The 22,812-nt window shown below is 33.3% G+C and overlaps 1 protein-coding gene across 1 annotated transcript in view; it reads right to left on the bottom strand.

The window, feature by feature from the left end:
- The window catches only part of ADGRB3 (adhesion G protein-coupled receptor B3), a 448,004-nt gene that overhangs the window by 248,174 nt on the left and 177,018 nt on the right, over positions 1 to 22,812 (bottom strand). Inside the window, exons 2-6 of the mRNA XM_042817191.1 lie at positions 18,486 to 18,596; positions 13,134 to 13,295; positions 5,856 to 6,020; positions 3,692 to 3,856; positions 2,638 to 2,802 (exon numbers count right to left, since the gene is read on the bottom strand). Coding sequence (XP_042673125.1) covers positions 2,638 to 2,802; positions 3,692 to 3,856; positions 5,856 to 6,020; positions 13,134 to 13,295; positions 18,486 to 18,596 — 768 coding nt within the window. The remainder of the gene's footprint in view (positions 1 to 2,637; positions 2,803 to 3,691; positions 3,857 to 5,855; positions 6,021 to 13,133; positions 13,296 to 18,485; positions 18,597 to 22,812) is intronic.

Genomic DNA, 22,812 nt, shown 5'->3' with positions numbered 1-22,812 from the left:
TTTTTTTTTTTTTTTTTTTTTTTTTTTTTAATTATTATTATTATTTTATTTTTTTTTTTTTTTTTTCCAAAAGCTTCTCATCAGCCTGCCACGACATGGGTTGCAATTCCTTTTGCTAGCTAGCTATCTCCTTTATTCCTATAGGACAGATTTTGTCCTACTATTGTTCATCTAATGTCCTACTATTTGTTCATCCTGTATTGAGCTTTCCAATGATTCTTGCTCAACTAGTTGCCTAGCAAGTCCAGTATGTTTTTTCTTTCTTATATTTGTTAACTATTTTATCCTTCAAAAAAGGATTCTTTAAATCCTTAATGCTGCCGACCTGTTAGGAGTGAAATACAAATTTAGATGTTTGAGATACTACAAAGGAGCAATGACTGAAGTCATACTATACACAATTTTTTGTACAGTAAAAAATAATCATAGTTTTAAAATTAATAATTGTGAATATAAACCATTCCCAAAGGAAGATGCTCAATGTTTGCCTACAAACCAAGCTAACCCAGAACCTTGCTTCCAAATAAAGTTATGAGCCTGCCTACCTTAGTGCTGATTTTACCCAGCTTCTAAAAATGCCTGACATAATTCAGTCCCTGCCAGAACTGTTTGAAGATAATCACTGATCAACTATGAAGAAAATCTTGAAAAATGTTCAGATGGTGCAGATCACAGATACAAAATTCATTCAAAATTTTGAGTTAGTCAAGTGAACAGCTCTGTTTGCAATATATATTATTAACTGTAACAGCAGAATAGGAAAAGGTTTTAATCTTCTTCTACTTACACCATTATAAGTCAGCAATATATAATATTTAGAAACTTCAGGAACTTACACATAAAAAGAAATCAGTGAAACAAAAGTAACTTTTCAGCAACTTTGTATCTTATCAGTTTTGCTTCATGTTTATTCAAAAATAATTTTTTCTATCATTTTATTTTTTAGAAAAGTTCAGGTAAATTAGCCATTGAGATGCCTTAGGAGACATAAGTCTAGAAATAAACAAATTAAATCTGTTATTCACATACAGTCTTCTGCAGAAGTATAACCAGTCAAAATGTACTTTAGGTTATTATGGTTTCTCTAAGCGTACTGGCTCTAATCTGGAAATAATCGGTTTAATAAATAAATATAGAAAATGGCAAATAATGCTCTGTGTGAATTTGACTTGTAAAAACATTTGTAAAATATTTTATTAACAGCAGGTGGCAACCTTTGAAAACTGGATTGTAGCAGCATGGTCTTACTTTTAAATATGCAAACAATTTCAAGGTTGGTTTCATAAGAAGAAACTGGTTTATCCGAATGTCTTTTTATTGAGAACATTCACAGTAATGTTCTCTTAGTGTTGTACTTTTATAGAGGAAGTCTACATCTACTATGGAAATTCATAAAATGAAAAATATAATTTATTTAGGAATCCAATATAAATTCTGTTCATTTTTTCCTGCTTTTTTTGAATAATGTATGCTTTATTAAAGCTAAAGAGAGCACTGCAGAATTAAAAGCTGGTAAACTTCACCAGTACCGTATTATATTTTTATCAACGAAGATAGTCCTTGCAGTGTTCTTCAAATGCATTGTACTACTCTACTGGAGATATCTTGACAACTGTTCTCTGATGGCTGTCAATGGATAAACAAGCTGTCTATAAATAAGTGGGCTCAATAACATAAAATTCACATCAGACATACTTCCTGCTTCCTGACCCAAAGCAACTTTTCCATTTAGTCCTTTCTGTCCTTAGCACATAGCCATCTAAATATGAAGTGGAGACTGCTAGATACATTTTGAGGCTTCCCAGCCTCAAAGTTTAGAGCCCATGATTTCCCAAGCGAATGTCTATGTCATTCTATACTATTTACGACTTGTTTCATTGTCATATACCTATACAACAAGGCATTCTTTTTCTTTAGGAAAAGGTGTCTTCACAGATAAGTGTATTCATATTCACCCAGTGTTTTTATTTATTGGTGACTTTTGAAGGAGCTAAAATGTACACCTTTATTAGCTTTCTTTTAGAAAGACTTACATCTATTGTGAGGACAAAGTAAAAGTGCTGCAAATAAACACATTTAAGCATTATACTAAAGCAGGAAAGATGCCTTTTTAGTATTATATGACTTCCACCTTTTACAGAATGTCACTTATGTATTCATTCATTCTGTACATTAAAGTAATGTTCATTGTTTTTCTCTGATCTTTACTGCACAGTAATTTTCACTAAATATTTAACACTGAGGTCTCTTGTACACGGGATAAAAATAATTCCATGATTTATAAAACCATACCTAATATGCTCACATCAATGCATTAGGCAATAATTTCTGTAGCAAACAATAATTTATCCCAATGTACATGTATCTATGCAATAAAATATTTTTCTGATACATTTATATATTATAGTATCACAATTTATTGCAAAGCTGTTGGAGTGCTCATATCCATTGAACTAGTTTACACTTAGCTACATCAGCACAACTCTACTGAGAAAAACAGTATTGTTTTACCTGAAGCAAGGCCAGATATGGCTTTTTAGGACTATTGCTCTATGGATCTTGCCTCTCTCAAATATGTCCATTAAAGTAAGACATACTACAGTGTAGGTAATAACAGTGATTATATTTGGTTCTCACCAGGACATCTCTGTTCACTGCACCGTCTAACTTCCTCTCCAGTTCCTTCACACTGTTGCCCAGTCACAGCAGCCCCCTGACAGATCCTTATTCGCCTCTCCCAGCCACCATCGCAGGATTTGGAACATCCACTCCAGTGGCCCCACTGGTTCCACTGGCCATTTGCTATTGGGTAAAGTATAATTACAGTGATGACAAAATGACGGTAATAAAGGAATTAGGTTATTCTTTACTTAAGCAGAAAAGAAATAGAATTATGTAATAATGACAAATAGCGATATTTAATGGCCATGGAACCTCTAAAGATGGCCTCTACCTGGCCGCTGAAAATGGGTTTGTTATCTAAATGACTTGTCTTCCAATATATTAAAAAAAAAAAAAAAAAAAAAAAAAAAGTGCACTTTCACTCTGTGTTAGATTGCAAAACACACATTGTCACATTTTTGTACTTTATATGCACTTGTATAGCGCTGTACTAGAGGCACACATAAAAACACACATTTGCAATATGCATAAGTATCATTTAAGTAACTAAATACATTCTTGCAAATGATATTTTAGAAGCAGGATTTTATATGATCTGACAGGGCAAATGAGGCTTAGAAGTAGAAATACATGCAATTTAATCACCTTGAAAAGCTGCTTTTATGCTACTAGAAAATCATGAATACATGCAGTTTTAGAGCAAGAGAGAATCAGTTTATGCATATACATCTTTTAAGTTCTTGAGACACTTTATTAAATATTTTAGTCCTCAAGCAGTTCTTTCTCAAACTGCTTTAAATGATAAAACTGAAAAGCAGCTATGCAGTCTGTCACACAGCCTTTTGTGGATGCATTCTCTTTTATCTCCAGGTGGCTTATCAAATTAAAAAGAAGCCTGGCCTCAGCTACCCCTCTGGAGAGGCTGCTCTGCTCCTTCACAGCCTGCTGAGGACTGTGGTGGCCCAGAAGCCTGTCTGAATGGCAGTAGCACCAAAATTAGAGTCATGGGGGGGGTCCGGCCCTTCTCCCTCCTCCTCCTTTAGCCACAATAGGGCAAGCAAGCACTTACCTGTGCACTCAGGGTTATAGCACTCCCGGCTCTCAGCCCAGGGCCCCCTGCATTCAGAGCCACCGTGGGCCGCTGCCGTGCACTGCCGGCTTCGCTGCTGGGTGCCGTTGGAGCAGGTCACTGAGCACTGGCTCCACGGGCTCCACTCCTGCCACTGTCCATCCACTGTCACAGCAGGCACAAAAGAGATGGACACAATAAAGTTACTACCAAAGCAATGCAAGGCTTCACAGGGTTGTTCTCATGTAGGGATTTCATTCTGGAGAAACAGAGCTCTTTGGACTGAGCCAGAAGGTATTTGACTTACAACAGTAAAATACAGATCATGTTATAAGCTACTTTAAAATAATTTGAAATTATTTTCCTTTTTCCTTTTTCTCTCCTCATTTCCTCCTTTTCATCTCTTCAGATTTTACACTGATACAACTCTAAGGACAAATTATGACTTTGCTCATAAACCACACAATTTGAAAGACTGTGAAGTTTCCTTTTTCTCTAAAACGAGATCTTATTTAAAGGACTTGTCTTTTAAGGCAAGAGTGGGGACCAATTTTGTATCACGTAATCCCTGAGCCCTTGAAAGTGATTCTGCACAGCTGCAGCTGTCACTCACATAAGTCACTTTATGAGATTCTCAGTCCCCATTGTAAAATTAAATCTGTTAGCTGAATAGGAATGACCACATTGCCTGACACACAGATTCTGTTCTCTACACATATAATTAATTTATTTATATAATTGAGCCTCCTTCTCAGGTAAACCATACAACAGTCTTTTGAGCGAAAATGTAGATCAGGAATAGCCTTTTTTTTTTTTTTTTTTTTTTTTTTTTTTTTAATTTCTTACATCAGAAATTTTATTGATTGAAATAAAATGTTAAAATGCAAAATAATTAAAAACATAAACCGATTTCCCATATAAGTGAAAATGTACACTTGTTTTTGTAATGGATAATAGGACTAGATAGCATTTTAAACCTGTGTTCAGAGAAATAAGGAGGTGAGCTATTTTACTCTTTTTATATCAAAGATAAGAGCTGACTGCATCTTTGGTATCCAGGATCTCAGAAACCAGTGAATTAAAAGAAGTGGCATTTAAAGCTTTTTTTTTTTTTTCTGTTTTGTCTATTTCCTGAAGTTCTATATTAAAGATTTTATGCAATGCCTTGTTGGTTGTGAACCATTTCTCAACGCAGATGCCTCTCAAGCTGGGAAGCTACAGCCTGATAATTTCTTCAGCAGAATTTTTTCCAATTCAGCAGATTTTTTTCCAAACATGGAAGCTAGTTGCATTCATTAATCATTAGAGCTTTATGTGAAGAGGAAAATATTACGAAAATTACATTTCAATGCACCCTCTTCAGTTTATTCATTGCCATATAGTATTATTTAGGGTAGGAAAGATCAAATCCATTATTACAGTGTTCTTGGAAAAAACTCATTCTGTGACTTCTTGTGTATATTTCACAGATTTTATCTTTAGAAACTAAAAGTATGTGAACTTTCAACTTCTGAAATACTGCTATGAGGCTAACAGACTTAACGTGAAGATTTCTTTATAAAATTGAATATTCATATTACAGCAAAGTAGAAAATATACTTCCTATGGTGAAAGCCAGTAGTGTACAGATGACTGTTCAAAATCCAGAATTATGAGACACATCTCAATTTTATCAAATTATGTGTAATACCTTTTTTTCAATACTGAAGTGAACTGAATACGTTAATTTATTCTCTACTAGTTTTATTTGGCATTTTTCTTGTCAACTTTGCCTCATGCTCATATATCATGTAAATTACTTTTGTGTAGGCTCAAGTGAAATTGCACAGCTACCAACCTGGTGAAAAACTAGATTAAATCATGTTTTTTGCAGCTGCATGCAAGACTAAAATTTAAAAAAAAAAAAAAAAAGAGAGAAAAATAGAAAAATAAAAGTGCTGCAGTATGTTTTGTTCACCAGAATTAAACAAAGCTGTAGCTATGATCTGCAGTGACCATTTGGACCACTACAGTCAAAGTTACTAGCAATGACTACCCATCTTTACTCACTCTGTATGTCCTTTTTTAAAAGTTTGTGTGTGAGCACAAAGGATAATCAAAGAAATTACAAGCAACTCACATTGAATGCACTGTAACAAAGCATAAAGTTGCTATATAAGCTCACCAGGGCAGAGTGCAATATTGCACGGTTTGTGTTGTGTTTCAGGTCCATCACATGATCTTCCCCCATACTGGGGAGGTATACATGACCTTGTCCTAGTTCTTTGGCCTCGACCACATGTGAATGAACACAAACTCCAAGGTGACCATTCCTCCCAAACGCCATGTACTGCAACAAACCAAAGGAATTTTAACCAGAAACAGACACACAAATAACAGAAGGATTTTAAATTAAGCAGGATCAATACTGTAAAAAGGAATTATTTTGTCAAATTCAAGGTAACTGGTACAGAGGTAATCTCTAGTGCTGCTAAATTATTCTTCCATTAAATAATAATAATAATAATAATAATAAATTAAATAACAAACTCTTATTTTCATTACGTTATACTTAATATTTCCACTAATCTCACTCACGTTTTCTTTTCTTTCATTCTTCTCAGAAAGCTGTCTTCCCTTTTCAAAAACTGTTTATTATTTTCTGGTGCATGACCTGATATGTATAATAGCTCTGATTTTCAGGAGACTAGTCTTTGTGAAAACCAGGCATATGCTTTAGGTCTCAGCATAAGACTAAAAACTTGGAGGAAACAGAATTAAGTTCTATTTTGAAAATAAATGGATAACTGCAACAATGTTATTATGAAAACTAGGGCTCTTACAACTGTTTCACATGTTTATATTCATGAGGAAAACTGGCAGCACATGTACTTGACTATCTTCCTCAAAAATACTAAGAGCAAATAAGCAAAAGAGATTTGCAATATATTGTTACTTGAACATATTCATTGATTTAACATACACAGTAATGCATGCATCACTATCTTAAAAGATGTTGACTCAATAAACTTCAAATACTTTCAGAAAACAGAATAAATTATAACCACATGTAAATATTTTTATATACAAGTAACTCACAAAATTTATATAAAGAAACATACAATTTACACATTTTCTAAATTTTTTTTCCACTGCAGGAGAAACTGATACATATATATCATATGTATTCCCTTTTCAGAAACAATGGTAGTTAAATATTCAGCAAGTTCTTCAGCACAGTGCTGTTAAACATGTACCCGTAAGAAAACTCTAATCATGATTTGGCAAAACTGTTCTTTATAAATTGAAAATACTGCGAAACACACTTTACTTATTCTTGTTAAATAGAAAACAAAAACAAAAAACAAAACAAAACAAAAAAAAACAAACAAAAAAACATTTGCACAGATTTTGATTAGGCTACATTTGGAAAAAGGAAAACTTTATTAACGCTAGACATTAGGAAAAATCCAGAGACTTAGTACTCAGTTTGAGCATTACAGTTGGTATCATAAAACTGTGTTTCTGCAACATGGTCTGTTTGAATGGTGTCTAGAGGGTGAAATGGTGTACAACACCTCAGTGTATCACTGGTAATGGTTTGACACATTATAAAAGAAATAGATTTTCTGATTTTCCTCACATTTCTTTCATCACAGTGAGAGAACTTTTCATTTATAGCTTCCTTTGCCCTGAAGGCACGTATCACCTGCTCCATTTCTACAAATAAAACTCTCTTCTTGTATGTATCAAAATAAAATTTCCTGAGGTGGAATTCAGTTGCCGAGGTGAGAAGGAGGTACAGCTCTCTGGTATGTTATCCCAGAACATTCAGTAAGATCAAGGACAATTGTTCATATAGGTATGTTCTACTGCATTACAGTAAAACTAAGGAAAATTGTTATTTCAGGTTTTAACATTAAGATAAAATATTTTTTAGGTAACAGCAGAGAAATTGTACCTGATACAAAACACTAAACTTCATACAGTGAAAATTTTCACCCACTAAATAACAGCTCAGATGGGCTAAAGTTTTTGACTTGGTCGCATACAAGTGGTTGTAAAGTAGAATAATTGTTTCGCATCCTACATGGCTAGTTTTATAAAAATTCTCTTAATTTAAACACCACATAAATCTGCAAAACAAACAAACAAGCCAAACAAAACAAAACAAAACAAAAACCAAAAAACAACTGCCCAGGAACATTCCAACTTCCTGTCAAAAATGATAGATTTTAGTAATTTAAGAAACCTTGATTAACTTTGACATTTTGTCAAAACCAAGAAACCTAAGTCCCCTAAAAATAATAAGTTTATGACTATATGTGCACATAAGCTCTTATGTTTCGTCTTCTCTTTAACATTTACTAGGAGTAAAATTGATAGTCAGAAGAAACAGGAAAATAGTTTAATTTACTGATACCACAGTGACTGATGAAAAGTTGCCCAGTTCAAACTAAAAATAACCTCATAAAAATAAGAAACATAACCAGGAAAGACTAATTATAGAAATATTGTTCTGTAAAAATAATAAATTAGAGAGATTAGACAGTATATAGATATAAAATGAGATTTTTTTTAGGTCCATATGAGTTTACATCTAATGTTTAGTTTGGAGTTTTATTTTGATGTAGTCAAAATATTATGCTAGCTGTCTTCATTTAAAATAATTAGGAAAAAACAAACAAACAAAAAAAACCAACTCAGAACTGGTAACAACAACAGAAAAAAACATAAACTGAGGGCTTGTTTAAACTATTGTCTTGAGACAAGAGGTTGTATATCTCTTCTGGCAAGAGTGATTACACGTTAGGAGGAACATGGAGTAATTATTTTGTGATTTTGGATATGAACAGAAGCCAGAAGCCAAAACAACATGTCTCATTTGGGTGGATGCAATCTTGCACCAAATTCTATCTGTTTCTAGTTTCAAGTGCGATGCACCCTAAATCATCTTCTGTGAAAACAATTGATTGGTAAATCAAAACTTCAAAGTATGCTATTGTATTATAAGCTTGTATATCTGAAAGTAGTAGATAACTAATGAATTCAAGGATGGAGATGGCATACCACTAAGTAAACAACCAGTGTGAGCACTGAAATCTCAAGGAGAATTAATACATCCAATGCATCTAGATCAGCTTTAAAAAACATTTTACTTTTATATTTCTTACCTTTACAGTTTTTTTTCCTGATATTTCACTTATGTTTTCTTTTATATCATTCCCTAAATGCAAAAAACCATATAACATCCAATGAATTATAGCCAGATGAGCTATGCCAAATTACACCAGATGGAGAGCTGGCCCACAGAGGAGTTACTGTTTTCTATAACACAGTTTCAGATGCAAGATTCATTAGATGGGACAAAAATACTCAAATTATTGCCAAGTTATCTGTCAAAAACATTGCTAGCACAATGAGCCTGGATTACTGCAGAGCATCTATCCCTTCATTCTGCCACTCTGTGAACCTAATCATGTTTAAGTGAACACCCACAGTGTTCACAATGCAGAACTTCTGTGAGATGGGAGGAGGCGTTAGGCCATGCTGGCCTTCGTTCTACAAGAATATTTTGGTGGATTTTTTTTTAATTGGAGTTTAAATGCTTGTAATTTGTTCAGCATTAAACAGAACAGATATTGGAACAATACTATGGCCACTAATGTTTTTTGTTTTAAGTTACAAATATTTCAACATGACTGAGTAATTGTATGGAAGCCGATGCTCGATTACAGGATTTTTTTAAAAAAAAAGATATTAGAGATTTTGCATGCATGAATTTAAATGCTATAGTTTCTGATATGGTTTCTGCTTCTTCAGTACGTCTTAAATTGTGCATTCCAAGACTTTTCTTAAATTAGTAGCAAATAAGCTCAACAAAATTTCAGAAACCTGCATACATCCTTCATGTTTAAACCATACATCCGTTCTATTTCTGCTGTGCCTCTTTCTAATTATAAATAAAATTTTCCTCACTATTGTTTTCCCACTCTCAAGTGAAAGTTTGAACTTCCAGAGCATAGATTACTAACAATAAAGCTGTAGGATTTAAAAACTTTAAACAGTTTTGTAAGTGTAGCCATGCAGGCACAGAATATAAGGAAATTTGCAACCTTTCAGCAATATGGCTAAACTTCACTGACATAAGTCTTGAGAAATAAAGGGAATACAGCAGTCTTAGCACAGTCAAAATACAACTTTTGAGCATACAAATATTTGAAGTGTTTTAGAATATTCTTATTCCTGTTGTGTTTTGTCTTACCCATAATCATGAAAGTTCTGAACGTCAGCCAAATTTTGTAGTGAAAGTGGTTGATAGCAATGAAGAAGAAGAAACAAAAACTAACTGAGATGATCTTCAGGCATAGAAAATCAATTTTTTTCTCCTTGAAGTCTTAGATGCATTAGAAATTATACAGTAAGCTAAAATGATCAGTAGTGCTGCAGTATTGGATACTGAGATGCCCTTACTTGCAAAAGAAACAACAGTTATATGAACTATATTTTGTTGCTTACTACACTGCACATTCTGAGAACGCTCCTAAATCTAAGATACTGTCTGAATTACCTAATGGGCTCCCATCCCTGAAATACTACTGGGCTTGAACAAATATAAATAAATGAAAAATTGTGTCAACAACAGCTCCTTCGTGATTTTAGTTTAACTCTTTGTAATATTGCATAGGTGTTATATACATACGTGTACTCAGCAGAATGAAAAGAAAAAAAGATGAACCAAATAGCCTTCATGTACTTAGGCAAAACATGTTGTGGTATAGCCTACTGTTGAATAATGATAAACCTGTTGGATCGCATTCTCAAAATTTACGAGGACAGTGAGATTACAGTACATGTATATAGATGTATTCCCTACTATCCAGTGATGCCTATTCCCAGTGGAAGCTAAAGGGAGTATATGAAGACTATATATGAAAACACTCTTTCAGGCTTTCATTAGTATTTTCAATTTGATCAAGTTCTCTTAAAGCTTGTTGATAAATGGTTGAAGGCCCCTCTGCATAATTCCTTATTTTGAAATGACAGTTTTGCTGTTTGGAAATGCTATCGTAGCTCTCAAAATCGCTGTATTTTTACTACTCGCATAAACATATAATGATTACACTCCAGTAGATCTTGTACGTATAGGTTGCAAGTTGTACTGTTATTTTTGTATTTATATTGCTTCTAGTTTACTCTCTAAGATGTAAAAGTTTTCTGTACCAACTGAGAACAAAAGTTGTGTGTAATGACTGGTGCATGTTAAGGTTCAAAGGCCATCTCCCATGTACAGATGCATATGTTTGGGCTCTTCTGATAAACTTGTGTTTTAATTATAGGACTCTACAAACTATGTGTTTTTTTCTGTATGAGCCAGGAATAATCTTGAATTCTGCAACCCTTTGAGACAGAATAAATAGTATAACAAGACAGAGGATAATAATAATAATAATTAAAGAGATGTTTGAAAACTTAATGGAGCTGTGACTAGGTAAAGCATCTTTCTAAATTGCTAATCTTGCATACTGCCACACACAAGAACCTCTGTAGCCAGAGACCAATATAAATGAATAAGGCTACTGTAATTATGTAAAACAAAATACCTAGAAGACATACTATCATAGCATGAGATACATAAAGATTATAGGAATCAGGTGTGGTGACCTTAAAAATATTTTGGCAATTCAGTGAGAATTAGTAGCCACTGCTCAAACTGAATTCTGGAAACAGAATGTGAGGAAAGAGCTCCTCCGTGGTTGAAAAATATGGAACATTATTTTTTTGTGAGCTAATTTGCTAGACAATGCAAATTTTAGGAATTAACTTTTTTTCCAGATTATTGTGAATATTTATCTCGACTGCTGTGTTACATAGATTTGTTGTTTTGATATGAAACTCTCATATTCCTTACTGGAGAAAATTAAGATAAAATTCTGTAAAATTAAGTGATTTAAACCCTTGCTTTTTCTGTGGTAATTTTAAATGAACAAGAAGGCAGGCAGAGCTGCGTATCATTGAGAGTGCTGGAAAATGTTTTCATTTTTTATTAAATGAAAGGAAACCTCAAATGAGTCTTTACAGCTTTGACTGTTTGGAAAGTTTGTTCTTTTATTTTATAGTTTTCTTTTTGTACTTCCTATTTTTGTACTTTCAAGTTGAGAGTTTTATTTGGAAAGTATCTCACCTCTGGTAGACTGCAAGGTAGCCTATCCTTTTATTGTTAGTGGCCACCTTTTTTTGTATGGAAAATTTAAAGATGTCACAGTTAGACACATCTGGAGTTTTCTACCCTGAAATATTGAAAATTCAGGTGAATTGCTTATCTAGACTAGAGTGATAAAGCATTTGGTGCTGATACAGTGTTGGCTTATAAAGATACAATATTTTAAGATGCTTTTAATTGTAGGGGTCTGTAAAGGCTTATACTGCTAATATAAAAAATCTGAGGTGGTCACATATGCACCTTCTCTCGGATATTTTTCAACACATAATAGCAACATGAATCTACTTGCACCTGGTGCTATTCACTCAGACAAAGTTCAGAGGGTATGTGTATGAGACAGTACAGTTTACTTCAGAAAATTGAGTACGTTTCCATAGAATCTGAGGATGCTCAGATGAAGGTTTACAAAAGAGCTGACAAATTTGGTCATCTGAACGGAGGCATATCATTCTTCCTTTTCAGAAACAAGGGAAAATGAATGTGGTCACAGGCCATATACCTTCCCTTTTCTTTCCTATCTTAGATAAATCATATCCTTGAGCAGACTCTAAAGAAACAAGATGTGTCCTTTCAGCAGCTACCTCAAATGTGCCTGTCTCTTCTCCTTAGAGTTTAACTACTGCTGAACTCTATATCCAAATCTCTGAGATGAAAGGAGTAGGAAAACTGTAATGCAAGATACTAATGACCTTTACCTTTTGTCAGCTGTAAGAGGATTATTTTTGTCCCATCTTTCCTCCACTAATGAATAACTGTTACTCTTGCCAGATTAATGTAAAAGAAGACATTACTGTGCAGAGGACACTGTCCAGCCCATTGCCTATAGGACAGTATTCTAAATGGCTAAACTGCAGAATCAAATTATCTGTGTTAACACTCTCTGTTAATCAGTCGCTGTTTCTTATCTATTGGTAATCTGGGTTTCTCCCCTAGTTTATATTTTATACTTAAACTGTGCCTTATATTTTATTCTTTTTTAGTGGAAAACAGAACACAGACATAAAAAAATCTGAAGCTGTCAGAAAAAAGGACTCTTGTTATATACCTTGACTGTTCTGAAAATAAAAATAACAATTTACATCATAAAATTTTATAGCTGAATAGAATTACACTTCTCTATTCTAATCCACGTGCTCTTATGAAATTCATAATAATAAAAATAAAAAATATAGTTTTGAGTTCTTATCATTATACAGTTCAAAAACATCCACAATTTTATTTATTGGCTGCTAACACTACCTGGACAGAGGGCAGTGTTATTGCAAACCCTTGATTCTCTTAAAGGGCCGCTGCAGTGTGTCCCGTAAGGTGATACACAAGTTCTGGTTCGCACCTGCGACCCTTGACCACAAGTAACTGAACACGTACTCCACTGGGCCCACTCTTCCACACCAGATTCACCTGTATTCAAGACAACAAACAAACATGAATATAGGGATAAGTATTAAGGAGACATTTTTCTTGCTGAAATTCATTACAGTCTGCCTTTGCAAATTAAAGACAAAAGTAACATGTCAAAATAAATGTTTAAAAGTTCATGGAGTAAAGCAGCTGTGAAAATGTGCAATGAATAGAAAATAAAGACCTTAAATTCTGTAGTTTCACAGTTCTTGTTAGAAGGAAACACTTTGGTCATTTAGAATTATTATTTTCTAAGAACAAGTGCCTCTCAACATTTTAGGAACAACACCACCCTCAGGATGCTCCAAGAACATAAGCAACTATTTTTCTATAGTGGTAAAAGATTTATCTTTGATACTGATACATTTCACTCTAGAATTAAATTCTTAGAACTCTACCAGTACAGGAATTTGGATTCAAAATAACCCCAAACCAACCTCCTAATTTCTTTTCTTTTCTTGAGTGGAGAAGAGTCATGAACATGAACAATGGAATGGAAAATTTGATTTGAGCACTGCTCCGTTCTTTGCTTTTGACCTATGGCTCTTCTAAATTGATAAATGCACTAGATCTTCTTACTGTGCGTAGTACTTAACATTATATTCAAAACTGTCAGAATTGGAACAATGAATCAAAAATTCTCAATTAATAATTAATTCAACAAATTGATGAATTACTTGCCTGTAATTTGGAATAACTTTTCATTTTTAAAATTCTGTGGCTACATCAAAATAGCAAAAAGTTTTTCATTCCTGTTTTATGGGATCCACTATTCTAATTTTTATGTAATTACATTGAAAGATATAAGTATCATGAACAAAGCAATGCAATTTGTTAATCTCATACATTTGAATTGCATTGATTTTCACTGTTGATACAGAGCACATTATTATTATTATTTTGATGGTCTTCTTGCATGAATATTCAGGCAAAAATATTTAAGTGTCATAAACTAAATGACTATACTCATTTCTCAATTTACTTTCCCGAAAGCATTCACATGCAGCGAAGTTGTTGAGTACTCTCAGAAAACAAATGCATAAGTAATCTGAAGAGGCCTGAAGGTGAATGCTTTGAAAACTGTTAGTAAATAACATTGTATTCAGGTTCACTTCTACCACTAAAACTCAGTAAAAAAAAAGCAAGACAAAGCCTATTCTACAGCCTGGATTTTTTAAAGGCTTTTCTTCAATCAAAAATTTTTATGCTGTAAAATCAGTGGTAAATTCAGCTTCACAATAATGATAACATTTCAGTCTTGAATACCTCAAGATTGCAATCCTATCTTCCAAAATTTTTGGTAACAATCAAGGGAATGTGTGCAAATCAGGAAGACTCTGGTGGTTATCTTGCAAGAAGTTGTTAAATTTTATATTATTTGTTGAAACAGTGCTTTTGTTAAAAGCATCTGTCCAAGGTGGTTATTCTATTTTTATTGTTTAGTTTTGTTCTGTTTCCAGAGACCATGCAAGAAAGCCAGGCAAAATGCATGTCTCTGAGAGCCTTCTAAGAAGCAATTGTAAGGCTATTTAATGCTTTAAAATAACTATGCTGCTTATTTGGTTAGAACATAGAATGCTTTAAATTCAGCACACAAATCCCTCTGTTTTTTATAAAAATGTATGTAATTGTAAAAGATTCTAGGGACAAGGAGTAAATGACGAAACACTTTAACTACAGGAGTTCACCTAAGTGAGCTGCGAAGTCAGCTTCTTTATTTGTTGGGAGAAGAACAGAGAAATTTAATCACTGATTACTGGTTTAATCATTTTACTTATAGACAGCATTTTGATTAGACTGCTACATGACTTGAGTTCAGGTTAGAGTATATAATATGATTAAAACAGGTAGAGAATACAATCATACAATCTGTACTCTAAACTTCATCTATGTCATTAAAACACTTGTATTGCTATGAGTTTCCTGGCTAATATTTTTCTTGTCTTTTTTTTTTTTTCCTACAAGTTTGAAGCTTGACTTTGCCATTTTAAAGTAGTTAAGATGAATGGTGAAACAGTAGAAAAAGTCAAACTGATGTTGCTTATACTCAGTGCAAATTATCCATTCTCCTACACAGCCTTGGTGACAGAACACAGCTAATAAAATATTAAAATGATGCATTACTAATAAAAAATATCTGAGTTCTTAACATGACAAAAAAGTCCTCAGAATATGATGGAAATGAGCAGTAGTCTGCATGTAAGAAGCATGAGTGAATTTTGAAACTGATACTGATTAAATCCTGAGCGTGTGTGTACAGTCCATTCACAAAACGTAGAATTCAGCAATGTACTGCAACATATAAAAATGATAGAAAGATTTAATCTTTGCCAAACAAACAACTTCCACACTAACATGATTTTTGTGCAAAAAGAGTGAAATTGGAGAAAATTTAAAAAAATCCACAAACTTATCTAATGAATTACTCCACTTCCTTTTGGCAAATACATTTTGATTTTTTGGTGATTTTTAATTTTTCCAAGTATTAAATTCTGCTGTTAGTGTGATTTTTATCTGTCTTTAAGGAGGAAAATGTCTTTGCAGATATAGGCCAATGCTAATAATTTCAATTTTAGCAAATAGAGAATTTTTATTTTCCAAAATAAATGTGGGTTCCCTGCAATGCGTAGATACATCTTTTTTTGTCCTTTTAATTTTATTTTTAAATGGAAATTTGAAAAGGGATACTTTCTATTTTCATTCTGAGTTTCAGTTATTTGAGAACTCTTGGATTTACTGTGGTATCATATTAAAACTATATCCTCAAATTAACGGTTGGCAGCCTACCAAGCTCTCCTGCTCTGCTGCTCAATATATTTAAGAGGAAACAGAACTTACTGTATGGGAGGCCTCATTGATCTGTGTAACACTTACCTGTATTATACACTCTAAATCCCATAACACCTAAGGGAAGGATCAGTCCAAACACATAAAATGATAAGTATGGGACAATAAATTATTTACACAATATTTTAAAAAATATATTATATTCTGCCTTGTATCACTCACAAACAAACAGGACAATGCATCTGTTAATATCACATGTTAAAACTCAGTTTCCCAGCAAAATTCAGTGGATTAAGTCCACTTTTCTAACAGTATTAAACACTTATAAACTAAATATCTTTCCTAAGAAAGTTCTCTCTCCCTGTCTCTACCTTTTTAAGTCGTATAAACATTTTGTGTATTTCCATGTTTTCTTATTATACAAAATATAATATTAAACAAGCTAAAAATATAAGAATCCTGAAACTCAGCATCAATTTACAAGATATTTTAAGGGCTATTAGCCTCCTTAGCATCTAAGTAAATGCTTAAATTATGTTAGAAACACCTATTGAATTGGTTTAAGAAGATATCACATTAATTATATCATAAGAAAATGAATGCATTAGAGGTAAAGAAAATATGCAATGGTCACTACAAAGAAAAATCAAAATGAAGATATGAAAATTAGTAAGTATGTCCAAAAAGAACACAATATTATTTAAAATGTGTTAACCTACAGTATTTAAAAGATACGTTTCCTCAAAGTTTGGTATGAAAATGTATGTGCTCTGCTGATACATCTCACCTGCTTTCAGAGCAGAAACTTGCAAAACAAGCCTATATAATTTTGTTAATTCATCTCCCACTCAACACACAATATATCAGAAAGTGATGGTATACATGCTGCATTTATAATCCAGTTCTCTAACACCATAATAGATGCACTGCAATGGATGACTAGAAATTATCAGATACAAGTTTTACCTGATAATATGAAAGGTTTAGGGATTTATATGAGGAAATAAAATAAATCCTCTTACTTATTTGTATAGTAATTGTATGAATTCAAGAAGCAGCATAAAAGCAAAAGTGTTATTCTACGCAGTAAGCAACTAACATTATAAGTCTGATCTAGGCATGTAAGTAATAAGTTCTACTTGTCCACAATAACTGTATGAAGATCAACGGGGTTTCTTGGCTCCCTTCTTTCATTTATGCATGATATACAAGAGTGTTTACTTACAGTAGCATCAACTGGGAGTTAGATATAAAAGTAGTCCTATGGATTAATAGCAGGAAAACAGAAGTCTGTTTCCTCATCTCAATTATTTACCAGATAGATCTACACTGTTTGCTGTAGATGCAGATGTGTTTAGGTTACTCTACTGATTTCTGCAAGTCTGTTAAGCAAAGCACCTTACTACTAAGAAAGACAACATGCAACGCAACTAGATGCAATTGTAGTTCTTTTACTAAAGTGAATACAAAACTGAAGGCATTATATATGATTGATGCAGGCTTATTTTCTAGGTTAGTAACTACGGAATATAGAGAAAGTTGTTTCAAATCCATACAATAATTATGGGGCACAAGGCTTTTAGTGAAGTAGTTTACTGGAACAGAGTATGTACGGAACCATTAAAACGTTAGATTTTGCCAACAGATACACAGACCATTACTATGTCAAAAGGGGGAATGATTTCGGTGCTGTAGAGTTTAATTGCCCCCATTAAAAATTTGTCATTGACTTCACAGGTATCTGTGGTAGATGTTGACAAACAGATGTTTTTGTAACTTCAGCCCTGGATTTGTAATATCATTTTGGTGTTCTTAATCTAAAGAAAATGCAGTTGTTAAAAAAAAAAAAAAGAAAATATCTTCTAGAAGAAAAACTGTTAGATAATTTGCACATCCAATTAAAAACTACTTACGGCCAATTTCATTTTGCAATTATGAATCTGGAAACTAGATAATAGAGCATTGTGCAGGGCCAAAGATAGTAAGTGCTGAATGTAGGGACTTTAAAGTCATCCTAGTAATTAATTAATTTGATAAGTGGCTAAAGGTGGGATTAGACCTTAGTCTATTTATACTGAAATTCTGGAGCATGCTAGTAACATCATCTTTGGAAGAAAAAAAAAAGTCAGAGTAAGCTGTCTTGTGTCTTCTACGTATGTGACTGCTTTTATTACTATTCATGCTTACATGACACAATTCAATATCCACATTCACAGTGCATGTTTTTGTACCTGATTCTTCGCTACTTTATTTATGGACTTTAACTGGTGAAAAAAAAATAAATGATTCAAAAAAATTATCAGCTTAGAAAACTGACAAATATGCAGCAAAAGATTATGGAAACATGCAGTGGTTTTGCTAAAATTAACAACAGTAAATAGAAAAATGTAACTGATGTATTACCAGTTTGTGCCATAAATTTAGCAGCATCAGCTTGTTCCTGAGGGACCCTTTTCTCATGAACAGATCGAGGTCGCTGACTTTTAATTGTATGATCTCCCATCATTCCAAATTCTAAAGACAGAATAAAGGTTTATGAAAGCTTGTGTGTAGACATTTTTCAAAAGACACATACTGTCTCATGCAATATGTTCCTAAACATACCTGGAAGCTTGTGATAAGATTCAGGTAAATGATCATGGCAGTTATCATCAACTTAGCTTTGCTACACTCAGCTTTTAATAAATACTTCAACTTACATCTGCAGATTCTTAAACATGAATTTCTTTTATGAATCAACAGTCAGTGTACTGATACATACTATAAATACACTGTGTGACATGGGACAAAACCGATTATTCAAATGCAGACACATTATTATTATAGTTTGAGTTAGTGCAGTCCACACCAGAAAATGTGACAGAGCTAGACACTGCTGTTCTTCAACACAGCCTGTCCTCCAGAGGACTTCTATTTCTGCATTTGTCTTTCAGGATGATGACGCCTTCAACAAAGATAACAAGTCATCTTTGGGAATGGTGGCAATGCAAATCAATAACTAAGCCAGTGAAGTGCTTCATTTTTTAGGTTGAATCCCATAGAAGAAGTGTTTTTGAATTATTTCATTCCTAAAAACTATTGGTTATACAGAACATAGATTATATCTTGCTCTCAGTATTTAAAAAGAAGTCCTCATTGATTTTAATGGGGAAAACCATGCAAAAATCAATTACGTAGAAAGGTTCTCAGTGTGGGAGACAAGCACTTCAATTTTTATTCTATTGCTGCTGTCATTTTCTCTGTCTGGTCCTGTACAAACATCCTGTCCTCTACATCATAGTCCATTTTCCTTTCTTTGATGAAAAATGGAGCATTCTTTGAACTTAAAGCAGGGCAAGTGCCTCTTTTGCACAGTACCCGCTGGTCCTCCCAAGTACACACAACAGTCCACAGTTTGGTGTTACATATTCGGTTTTTGGTAGCACTCTATTTTAGGTATCATGAGTTCAGAACTGTGGACTAAGATTGAAGGTTCTTCAACTACAGATACATGAAGCTGCTGATGAGGCAGCAAGCATCTGAAGCACTGAAAATAGAAAGATTATAATATACCCTTCTGCTGGAAGGTTACATGGCAAATGCAAATACAAAATTCAAAATTCTCCTCAATTTGTAAAGTTATCAAGATAATAAAACTTACCTTCCTGCCTCAAAAGATGCAAAACATTATAAATGATGTAAGTGCTATTAACAAATCCTATAAGTAGCATCAACACACTATTTCAATAAATCATTGAAATGAGTGAAAAATCTTATTTCAGTTTAGAGAAAAAATATTATAAGGCAAATACAATTTCAAGTGGTCAATCAGCAGAGAGAGGTGATTTTTTCCCCATTTCTGGCAAGTTATTGTTATATTTCTCCAAATTAGTGCATCACTTTGTAAAAATTCATTAATGACACCACTTTACGTACAAATTTAATTACTCATTTCAGAACAGCAATGAAGTTTGCATTCTAAAGAGAAAATCTGAAAAAAAATCTAATTACTAAAATACAGTTTCAGATTTAAGCATTCATTTCTTCTTAATACATCCCAGGAATACATGTCAAAATAATTACATAATTACATATATCTACATACATATGAGTGCATGTACGTGTGTTTTAAAATGTTATGAATATATTTTTTTAAAAGTATGTCTTCTACAGCTCACTAAGACAGATTTTTATTCTGTTGGAAATCTTTTATAGTTCAAGTTTTGCAGTTGATAATCTATTGCAAATTGAGATTAGAATGCTGCTTTTAAAATTTCTACAAGTTGTCAGGCAGATGGCCATTTAAACTGTAATTAACAACATGATGAGGAACAAGAGAATTTACATAGCTTTTCCATTGAAAAAAAACTATGAAAGCTAGGCATGTTTGCATTTAGTTTGCTGCCTGGACGTTGCTGGCTTGTTAGGCAATTTAGAGGATCTGGGACAATTCTGCAGAAGACTTATCTTTAAGTTACAAAAAGAGTACAATACAGGAGACCTTTGCCAGAGACGAGATTTCCAATGACATAACAGGGAGGTGGTGTGTGCTGCACATTCAGTGTCCTGCAGGACTGGGCCCTAAAGGAAACCCTGGGAGATCACTGATCATGTTTATCACCAGCAGAGCTCCATTTGCAGTGATGAAACTACTGCTCATGATTATCATCAGATAAAACAAAATGGGACTTGATGCAGCAGCTATCACACCTTGACTTTTTTATTTTCTCATTTGGTAACAACACATTTTTAATTTGCACATTCAACTCAGTTTGACTATTTTCATTGATGGCCTTTATGATGCACTTTTTGATGCATTTTTTTCTAATCTACTCCTGACATAGTAAGCATTTACTTAGTGAATATATAAAAATATATATGTTTCATAAGAAACAAAAACACTTCTTGAACAATTTTGTCAAATAATGAAACCAGACTTAAGCAGAGCTCTCAAGATTCGTATTCATCCGAAGTTTTTAACCAAATGCTGCATTAGAACAAAAACAGAAACAGGAAATGCCCTGCATTGGCATGAGTGAGGACTTTAAAGGCTTCATTAATATTCAGGTCTCATAAGAAAAGAGAAATAAGGGTCAAGAACATTTTTATAATGGAATCAGAAGTGTCCAGTTTCTGCTCATAAGCACAAACTGTGCTCAGAAAATTGTTTCATCTTTAAAGCTCAACAGTACTGCATTTTTCATGAAACATTTTATAATGAAATGTCTTATTTAAGTGACTGTTGTAAGTTCACAATAAATAGAAAAAAAACTTTTCTTCTTGTTCAGATTCTATCTAAATAGCAAATGTAGAGGACAAACCAGTTATGCATTTGTTTTCCCTTTATACTTCACAGATGAGAAGTATTTAAATGCTTTCTGGGCTGAGAAAACCTTTTAACCCAAGCCAGCTCAAATGTGACTAAATGTCATGGCAGTTTTCAGGACCTGTTTGTGTGGAAAAGGTGAGAGGAGACATCTTAGCAGATGGTATCTGGCATTGAAATGTCGTGTACAGTCAGGTCAATATGATTTATGACATAGTGTCTGGAAAACAATATTCAGTGTTTGAACTGAGATTCCAAGGAAAGAAGTTGTTCTCATTCTTCTTACCTAGTACCTGCTGCTGAAAACATGTTTTCTAACTCAGAAAAAAAAAAAGCATTTGAAAGATATCAGTTTCTGAATAAATTATTTTGTGGATGCATGTCCTAATTCTCTTGCATGAAAAAAGACAGGCATTTTCTGTGTTTACTACAAACTGTAATCCACTGATATTAACCACGTTCTTTCATTAAATAAAGTGGGTCAGTGAATCTTTTCAGCAGCAGACAGAACGAGCTAATATGACAGTAAGTTAGGCCTGGAAATATTAAAGGGTTTTAATGTTCTTGTTCTGTTGTCATTGTTTTTATGCATTGTTAATACCATAATCTGCTTGCATCAGAATAAAGCCTACAAAGAAATAACTTAAATGTAAAGAACACACGGCTATATGGGGAACCTTGAATGGACCATTTTAACCAGGTGGTGAGTTATAACTGATCATAGCATATTCCAAGCATCTGTGGTAGAAAATCTGAGGTTTAGTTATCAAGTAATTTACCCTGTCAGTTGTCCTTTTGTAGCTGCTAAAGTGCAAATGTTTCCGGTTATAGGAAGCAAATTCTTTCTCTCCTCAACTGTACACAATGGAACAATACTCAAAAGTATTTTAGCAATGTGTATGTCTTGACATGTCTGTGGTATATCATTTCATTTTATATATTACTCTGACACATTACCTACTTCCTTGCCTTTTTGGAATGAAGAAAATAAATTTTCTGAGTTTTCTGAAATCCCAAAGTTTACAGTTGAGTATCATTTATAGCAACTCTTATCTGTAGTTTCATTGGCTTTACCTTAATGTTTATGTTATGTTATGGGAATTTTTATTCCTATTGAGTAACCTTTTTAGTTTTTAAAGGAGAAGCTAAAATCTTGCGGCCAATGTAGGTTTTTAGGAGAGAAGAGAGGTGCCATGTGCTCTCTGTAGGAACAAAGAAGAAAAAACATCTGTTAATAGTATAAAAATGCAAAGTAGAAAAACTGAGCAATACAAAAGAAAAGTATCAGTTTCGCATGTTTTACTCACCAATGACTAGTGTTTGCTTTTTGACAAGTAGATAATCATTAAAATTACAGTACGTGTCAAACAGAGTTTATGCTTAGGCTGTTTAATAATAGTTGTAAGGTAGCTATATATAACCTTA

The sequence above is a fragment of the Centrocercus urophasianus genome, unplaced genomic scaffold (genome assembly GCF_019232065.1).
Source record: "Centrocercus urophasianus isolate 14NV4802_14NV808 unplaced genomic scaffold, USGS_Curo_1.0 seq_10, whole genome shotgun sequence".
Classification (NCBI taxonomy): domain Eukaryota; kingdom Metazoa; phylum Chordata; class Aves; order Galliformes; family Phasianidae; genus Centrocercus; species Centrocercus urophasianus.
This window is presented reverse-complemented; position numbering and strand designations above follow the sequence as displayed.